Source organism: Equus przewalskii, chromosome 26, assembly GCF_037783145.1.
Source record: "Equus przewalskii isolate Varuska chromosome 26, EquPr2, whole genome shotgun sequence".
NCBI classification, from domain to species: domain Eukaryota; kingdom Metazoa; phylum Chordata; class Mammalia; order Perissodactyla; family Equidae; genus Equus; species Equus przewalskii.
Window position 1 is genome coordinate 5,552,193 of NC_091856.1, and position 9,147 is coordinate 5,561,339.

At 48.4% G+C, this 9,147-nt stretch overlaps 1 protein-coding gene across 1 annotated transcript in view; it reads left to right on the forward strand.

Annotated features, from left to right (window-relative positions):
* The window catches only part of GALNT12 (polypeptide N-acetylgalactosaminyltransferase 12), a 36,528-nt gene extending 34,875 nt beyond the window's left edge, over nt 1-1,653 (forward strand). Inside the window, exon 10 of the mRNA XM_008526699.2 lies at nt 139-1,653. Within this exon, the coding sequence (XP_008524921.2) occupies nt 139-279 (141 nt within the window). The 3' untranslated portion in view covers nt 280-1,653. The remainder of the gene's footprint in view (nt 1-138) is intronic.
* Nucleotides 1,654-9,147: the final 7,494 nt, after the last annotated feature.

The following is a 9,147-nucleotide window of genomic DNA, read 5'->3' on the forward strand; positions in this document are numbered from 1 at the left end:
GACACTTACCCCTCAGTAAATATTCCTGAGATGAGCAAAATAACCCTGAGCTCTTAGGGACACATTTTAAGGAAAAAGGTACCTTCTGAGGATTGCTTGTAATTCTTGTGCACATCCTGTGTCTGCTGTCTTTCGTAGGATGGTTCTTTATTTCACATACAGTCCAAGAAGTGTGTGCAGGCCGAAAGGAAGGCCTCGGGGGACAGTTTTGTCCCCCTCTTGAGAGACTGCACTGACTCGGACCATCAGAGGTGGTTCTTCAAGGAACGCATGTCGTGAAGTGTCGCCGCCCCAAGGAAGCCATGAGGGAGATTGGGGCCTGGGGACCCAGCCGAGTACGGTGACAGTCCCTCCAGAACCTGGCTGCTCTTCTTTGATAAGGAAATTGTTCTGCAGTTTGTGAAAGTGATGTTGATTTAATGAGACTGTGAATAAGCTTTGTACTGATTTTGAAACTTTAAAATTGTTCCCAAACACCCTATTTTCAAAGGGCAATCATAAAATGTTAACTCTTGGTTTTCAAAGACTTAAAAACCTTTAAATATTTTTCTATCAAGGTGTATACTGTCGTGCCTTTTTATTCTCCCTAGCAAGAAGGTAAATATTTTATTTTGGTATTTGCAAGAATTCCCAGGTAGGAAGATGTGTGCACGTGTGGAAATCAGACTCATCTAAGGTCCTTTGCATAAACTGATCATACGTCAAACACTGGGTTAGAATCTTCTCGGTGTAGACAGATGGACGCTAGGAACATTGTACTGATTCCTTTGAGCCGTTGAGATACTCTCGGTTCATTTAGTTAGGAATGCTTTTTGCTTATGTGTTGCTGCCATAGTCAAAACTCCAGTTCATGTTGATGTTAGCCAAAGAGGACTGACCGAAGCTGACATCTCCAGAGAACAGCGTGACTTAGTGAGTTAAAACAACCTCCCCCACACGGGGCGTTTCCGCAACGCCCAGCTGTGGCGCGGCTCGCTGCCTGCAGCAATTACCAGAATGACTTTGAAACATGTTTGTATCATTTTTAATTTTTATCACACATTAGTGTCAGGGAGAAATTTAACGTTCTGTAGGAAATCCAGCTTTCAAATTTGTTCATTAATAATATTTGGTCCTTTAAATCAATGTGACATGCTGTGCTGCGGCCGCTGGAGTCTCTCTCAAGTCACTCTGATTTGTGAGCGATCCCAGATCCACTTCTGAGGTTTTGTCAACTTGGCGAAGTCGATAAGAACAATTTTTTAAAATGTGAGAACATTGCAGATCTTTGTTTTGCAATTATCAGATATGAGAGATGAAGACACACGTGCAATTAAAAAATATCAACTCAGGTTCTATTTGCACACATTCCCCTCTCTGAGGGATCCAGTTTAACAGTGACCCAGAAAACACTTGCCTGTGCCTGGCTTGGGCCAATCTGATGTATCTTAACCACTATGAACTTCAGTTTCTTCATCTGTAAAATGGGAATAATGAAGCCAAGGTCACGGGGTCGTTGTTAGGATTAAATAACGTAGAGCAGGTGAGGGCTTAGCTTGGGCCCTGGCATATGTATGGGTTCATTAAATTGCTATTTTCATAAATGCACTTTATAAAATGTGAAACAATAAATATCAATGGGTGTTTATTCAAAAATAAATACTAAATAATTTAGCTCTTTTCTCCTTGTGGGGTTCAGCGGCTCCTCGGCAGGCAGGAATACAGTAGGACCCCTTCCAGCCCGGCTCAGTTCTCGAGAATGAGACGCACAGTGGGGCCAGGCCTCCCCCCATCGTGGTGACTGGTAAAGCGGGTGGGTCCCCATCCCCCTGTGGTGGAGGTGAGTCCTGCGCTGCCCCCTCCTCCCACCCTCTCTGCCGTGTCGCTGAGCTTGTGAAGGGGTCAGCCCCTCCCAGGGGGCGGGAAGAGTCCAGGCAGACGGAAAATTAATGCCCAGCAGATCCAGACGAGTGCAGGGGGGCTGCGTGCTCCCTGGGCGCTGCCGCTGATGAGCTTTGCTTGGGAAGTCGCCTCCCTTAGTCCTGCCATCAGCTTACATGTGGTAATTTTTAGGGTGGGAAGACTAATGAAAGTAAAAATAATATTTTTCAGGGCGTCAAGGGAAATATTTTTACAGACTGGGAGGCAATTTACAGTATTTTGAAGACTGTTTCCCTTCCTGATGGGTGAGGAGTCAGCCTGGGCGAGTCCCCTGCAACTCGGTGGAAGGCGTGAGTGGCCTCGGGTCCTGGCAGGTGGGGTCAGGCGTCCTGGGGCTACCCGGCTGTGGCCCGGCTGCGGCAGGCCCTTCCACCTTCCGGGACTCATTTCCTCATCGGCATAAGGGGGATGAGACTGTCCTCTGTTGATCTCTTGCCTATACTTTTATAGAGTTGCCTTCGGGATTACAGTATGCTTCCTGAACAGAACATAGTCTTCTTCAGCTTAGCACTGAGTTAATTCCAGCAAAGTTTAGCAAATTGTCACCAGTATGGCTCCATTTCCCACCCCCTCCTCTGTGCTATTATGGACATAGATATTATATCTGTGTTATAAACTCAGCAATAGAATACTAGGATTATTGCTTCAAACAGAGAAGAAAAGGAAAAATATATATATATGTACATATACATAGATACCCATATGCATTCTCTTGCATTTATACACGTACGTACCATTTCCATGCTCTTCATTACCTCCAGTGACTCTGAGTAACCCTCTGGGGTCATTTTCAGTATAAGGACTTTCTTTAGTATTTTATCTAGAATAGGTCTGTTAGCAAGGAATTCTCTCAGTTTTTGTTTATTTAGGAATGTTTGTATTCTGCCTTCAATTGTCTGGAGGGTAGTTTAGCTGGATACAGAACCCTATTTGACAGGTTTCTTTTCTATCAATGCTGTGAATTGGGGGTCGCGCCACCTTCATGTCACCGCTGTTTTGAAGAGAGGTCACCCGTTAACCACATTGTCCCCTGTGTGTGAGGAGTCCTTTTTCTCTTGCTGCTTTTAGGATTCTCTCTGTCTCTGTCTTTCAGACGTGTCTGAATGTGGTCTGCATTTATCGTACTTGGGAGCTTTTTGGAATGTCATTTATGTTTTTAAAATCAATCTGGGAAGGTTTTAGCCATTATTTCTTTAAATATTTTTTCTACCCCTTTCTCTGTTCTTCAAATTGGATAAGTGCTTTAAGTTCACTGTTTTCTTCTGCCATCTCAAACCTGCTATTGAAATTATTTAGTCATTTTTATTTCGGTGACTGTACTTTTCAACTCTGAACATCCATTTGGTTCTCTTTTGTAGTGTGTCTCTCTCTTGAACTTCCCCATGTATTGACTCATTGTTAGCACGTTTTCCTTAGTTCTTTGAATATAACATCCTTGCATTCTTTGGATATATTTGTAATAGCTGCTTTGAAGCCTTTGTAACTTAGCAGCTTAAAACACTGAATATGCATCCTCCAGTTTCTGTAGGTCGGAAGCTCAGGCATGGCTTGGCTGAGTTCTCTGCTCGGGGTCTCCAAGGCTGCAATCAGGATGCCGCCACCGCTGTGGTCTCCTCTGAGATGCAGGGTCCTTGTCCAAGCTCACCAGTTGTTGGCTGAATTCAGTTCTTTGGGGCCGTAGAACCGAGGACCTCAGCTCTAAAAGGCCACTCGCTCCCCAGCCACGTGGCCCTCTCCAAACATGACAGTGATGCTGCTTCTTGAAGGCCAGTAGGAGAGCATCCATTGTTGATTCTTTCTGTTTTAAGGGCTCACTTGATTAGGTCAGCTCCACGCAGGATAATCTCCCTTCTGTTAGCTTGAAAGTCAACTGATGAGGGACCTTAATTACATCTGCAAAATTCCTGCACTGGATTGATAGCCCATCATACTCACCGGTCCCGGCCACTCTGGTCGGGGAGGGGTTACTCAGGGCACGAACACCAGGAGATAGGAATCTTGGGGGCATCTTAGAATTCTGTCTACCACAGCCTGCCCTCAGGCCTCCGGCAATTCGCATCCCTTCCACGTGCAAAATACATTCCCTCCCTCCCAAGACATGCATGAGTTCAAAGTCCAAAATTTCATCATCTAAATCTAAATCTCATCTGCTGAAAGTCCAGAATCTAAGTCAGGTCCAGGTATAGGTGAGGTTCCTCTCCATCTGTGGACTTGTGAAACCAAAGAGACCTGTGATCTGCCCGACACTCCCAACAACACACAGTGGTGGGCTGACAGAGGATAACGGTCAAAGACTCCAGCTCAAAAAGAGGAAAATGAAGAGCCTAAGGAATCACGGGTCCATAATGGCTTTGAAACCCAGCCGGGCAAATGTCTGGCTCTTCTTGATTTGGTTTCAGGACCTGGGGATAATCCTCAGGAACGCTTGGCTCTGTCTTCTGGGCACTTGGTCCCACCCTCCTGGCGTCCCTCCTTTTTTATGAAAGGCGACACGTTTCCAGCTGAGTAGTTTTATCAGCCTGCTTCCTGCCGGTAGAACTTTGGGTGTCCAACAGCCTCGTTTCATTTTGTACTTTTTCTGTCCCTTTTAGTCCAGGCCAGCCATGTTTGCTGAAGTGATTTTCTCGAGAACTTTGCGGGTCTCGCATGGACTCACAGCTGTTCACTCCACTAGAGAGAGACCACATCCACAGGTCTTTTCAAACCCGTCCCTTTGCTTGGTTGGCCTCCTGTGAAGATGGCTGAGGGATAATGACCTGAAGCTTCCTAGATGCCCCTGGTTCCATTGAGAAGATCTGTGAGGTGCACACACCCTTAGTCTCTTGAAAGGGACCTTTGTGTCACGGAGTGTTCCGACCTTTTGATATTTCTGAGGTTTTAACGAAAGGTTGTACAGTCACATGCTCAGCCTTTTCTTTGTGCTCAGGTTCAGCTGCTGTTTCTGAGTTTAGCACCTTTTGCCATCTGGAGAGGCTAAGAATTTTCTAAATAATTCAGTCCTACTTAACTTTCATGTAACAGTTTTCCCTCTATTTGTCTCTCTCCTCTTGAATTCCACCATAAGCAGCAAGGAGAAATAAGGCAGCGTCTTCAGCACTCCTTGGAGATCTTCGCTGTATAATTGAGTTCATCCGGTATAAACTGTCACTGCAGGGGACGATTTTGCTAAGCTTTCTGCCACTGTAACAAGGATCTCCTTTCCTCAGTTTCCAATAATGTGTTCCTCGCTTCCTTCTAAGCCTTCGCCAGCAGCATCCTCCACATCCGTATTTCTGCTGACAGTCTGTTCAAGGAAATTTGGGCTTCTCTGTCATGTTGGGCCTCATTCCTCCAACTTGCTCCCACTGCCCAATGCCACGGCTGCTCCCACATTTCAGATGTTTGTTACAGCAGCATCTCGCTTCCAGGTAACACAGGCTGTGTTAGTTTTCTATTGCTGTGTAACAAATTGCGACAAACAGTGCTCCTTTCTTATCCCACAGTTCCTGTAGGCCATAAGTCTGGGCATGGCTTAGCTGGGATCTCTGCTCTGGGTCTCACAGGCAGAAGTCAAGGTGTTGGCCAAGGCTGCTGTCTCATCTGTGGCTTAGGGTCTTCCAACCCCGCTGTTTGTTGGCAGAATTCGGATCCTAGTGGTTGAGATGTAGGATGAGATGCTCAACTCCTGGGGGTCACTTGGTGAGAGATTCTCCTGCTGGCTTTGAAGAAGTCAGCTGCTGTGTTGTAAAGGGGCCACGTGGCTGGGACCTGAGGGTGGGCTCTGGGAGCTCAGACTGGCCGAGTTCATGTTGAATTTCTGGAAACAAAGACTCACCAGTGTCACTATAACATCAACAACAATGTAGACGGTGCAGGTGCCTTTGAAACTGAGGTTCAGAGATGTCCAGCCCTGTCATCAGATTCCTGCTTACCATCCGAGAAGGTGCCTTTTGAAAACTCATAAAAATTCCCAGGAAACTGAACCTTCATTGCATGGAGAACTCCTTAAATGTCACTTGGGAGGGATTTGTCTTATTTATATGGCTCAATTCTGGATTCCTCTCTGGGTCGAGTGTGTGTGAAGTTTCCTGCCCAAACAAGCTTCCTTTCCTCCCCCTGTCACTGCTGTGCTTTGCACACTTTCCCGTGTTTGGAATCCCCTGGCATCTTGTTGAAAGGCAGATTCTGCTTCAGCAGGTCTGGGATGGGGCCTCAGACTCTGCCTGTGTCAGAAGCTCCCGATGGTGCCTGACGCGGCCGGACTGTGGGCCACATTTTGAGTAGCAAGATGTTCAAGTAAGAATCAGAGGGAGAGAAGAAAGCTCCTGGGGGGCAGGTCACCAGCGTCTTAGTCTCACACACACACCAGATGGTGGTGTCAGCTCAGGAAACATGACAATGCTTTAGTTAAGCCCGAGTCTCTTGGTCTGAAAATTCCTTCAGATCGTGGGTCCACCAGATGCAACCTGGAAGGCACCCAGAGATCATCCTGTGCCCAGTGCAGCTGACGGAGGGACTGAGGCCAGAGAGGGAAAGGGTCTGCCCAAGATCACACAGTGAGCTGGAGCGGCATTTTCTTTGTCAGTACTTATCATTCCGTTTAGTAGTCAGTGTTCTAAGTTTGGCCTGGGTGTGTTGCTTTTCTTAAAGTGTTAAATTGGTACACTTTCTTGTTGTATCTTCAAAAATTGACTTGGCTCTATTATATTAAATTATAAAATAAAATAGTTACCTACCCGGATGCAAAGTTCTAAAGACTTTGCCATATGGTTTCTTGTATCATGGCCAGTGTTTGTTTAACAAGTTGGGGTGGAAATCCTGGCCCCTTACGGTCTCCTGGTGTTTGAGGTTTAATGCACTATGCACCGAGTTTCTCAAACTTATAAGCAACTGGAGAGTTCTGTTTTCAAGGGTTTTGTTTTGTTTGATCCTAAAAGGGCAGCTGGGTGAGGACCACTGTCTCCTGTTTGCAGCTGCTCCTAATGCGGATCCTGATCGTGCCATGAGGTGGGGCTGTCCTGAGCATCTCATATAAATAAGCTACTTTCAGTCTCAGGATACCCAGTGAGGTAGGTGTTAATTCTCCTCCCCCCACCTCCACTCCACCACCCCCTTAACAAGTGAGAATACTGAGGCTCAGAGAGGGTAGGGAACTTGGCTCAGGCCACACAGCTAATCAGTGGCAGCGCTGGAACTTGGACCCAGACAGTCTTACTCCACAGCTCAGCTGTACCTGCTCCATCCCTCTGCCTGCTGGAGGGGAGGGGCGGGGCGGCGACTCGCCCCAGTCTCGTAGCTCTAGCTCGTAGCTCCAGTCTCGTAGCTCTAGCTCGTAGCTCGTAGCTCTAGCTCGTAGCTCGGCACACTGACCTCAACCCTCCCCTCACTCTTAGTTCAGTTACACCAGACTGCCAGTCATGGCGTGAGAGCTAACGCCAGTCTGTCCTGCTTGGAGAGCACAGGAGGTCACAGTGGAGTCGCCTCTCTGGGCAAGCGCATTTCCTCCAGAAGCGCCGAGTCAGGAAACAGAACCAGGGCCAGGGCTCCGAGGGCAGAGCCGCTTGGGGTCGGGCCTGCTCCTCCACATGCAGTTGTCCAGGTAGAGTTCCATTTTGCCCACACCCACACCCTGCCCTCTTTCTCTTTAAAAAGGGGCAAGAATGGGAGGCAGGATTCCGGAGGCGTTCCCTCAGTTTCCCCTTTGAGATTCTTGCTGCGAAGCCAGGGAGGCCCACAGTCCACGGCCAGATCAGCTGCCATTGCTCCGGCCATTGCTCCTCTGTCTGCAGAGAGCTTCAGACCGTGGGAAGGAGAGTCCTGTCCCATCTGCCGTGTCATGATTCCTCTTGAATCATCTCAAACCTTCTTTTAGAAAGCAAGGGTCAGTGGAACTGATTGCTCATCAGAACACTATTTCTGTATTGTAGAAAGAAGCTTCCAGATGGGTGTGTCTGTTGGGCAGCTCTGGTTACGAACTCAAGAGTGATTGCGAAGCACTGCTGGGCTCCAGTTGCCAACTGTTATAAAAGGAAGCAAATTACTGGGTTATAGGATTTGAAGGGACTTCAGAAGTCGTGTGTTCAACTCCTTCCTCATGAGGAGTCCCTTCTCACCCCCCAGCACGGTCAGCCGACCCCAGCCTGTCCGCTGCCAGTGGGGGCGCGCCTGCCTCTCCAGGACAGCCCGCTCTGGCCTTGGACGGCTCCATAGGAAGCTGGACTCTCACTGCAGCTTCCCTTCCTGCCCCGGACCCCCTCGGAGACCACCCAGGGTGTGTGCTCTCTGCCCCTCAGAGATTCGAGGACAGAGGGTGTGTGTCTGCGTCTTCTCTGCTCCAGGCTGGCCGGACCCCATTCACGCCCTCTGCCCTGGCTGTGGTTTTCAGTGGAGTTCGGGGAGGGTGAGGACAGGCGTTTGCTTGAAGCCTGCCCGTTCACCTCGTTCTCCATTCCTGCAGAGAGATATAGGCTGGCGTAGGTGCACCAGACCTCCGAGGGCAATGAGGCGACGGTGGGCTGTGCGGTGGGGAGGGCGTGTGTGTGTGTGTGTGTGTGTGTGTGTGTGTGTGTGTGTGTGTGACAGCAAGAGCGAGGGAACTGGTGTAAGAGAACATTTCCCGCCGCAGGGAGTCAGTAGTCAGGGTCTAAAACTGAAAAGTCATGAGAAAGCACGGCTAATACGTAATGAAGTACAGAGGCAGATACTGGAAGAAATAGCTGGAAATGTTGAGTAGACGCTCTCTTGGGAGCCAGATCTGGGTGAGGGTGGGGTGAGGTTGGGTGGGGAGGGGTGGGACAGGCGGCTACTGATTTTATTATAGACTTTGAGTACTATTAGGCTTTTTAAGCTAAGTGCATGTACTTAAGCTAAGTACATTAGGTAAAAATTATCTTGAAATAGCCTCCGCAATGAAGTCTGAGTCCAAACTCTAGTCAGTAGGAGCACACTTAGGGCCTCGGGTTCGCCTCTGTTTGGCAGAATCGATTTAAAGGAGGTCAGGATTTGTAGAAGGACAGACCTGGGTATAAGTTCTGTTTGGTCACTTGCCAACTATGTGGCTGTGGGCAAGTTACCTCCCCGCTCGGAGCCACAGGTCCTCGTGTATGAGAGGCAGTGCTGGTACCTAACTCTGAGGCGGTGGTGAGGGATAAACGGGATGCGGTGGGGCACAGAGCACCCCGCAGAATCGGTGTTCAGAGACTGTTTACCAACCAAAGGTTCGGAGTGGCTCCGTCCCAAGAGATCCTG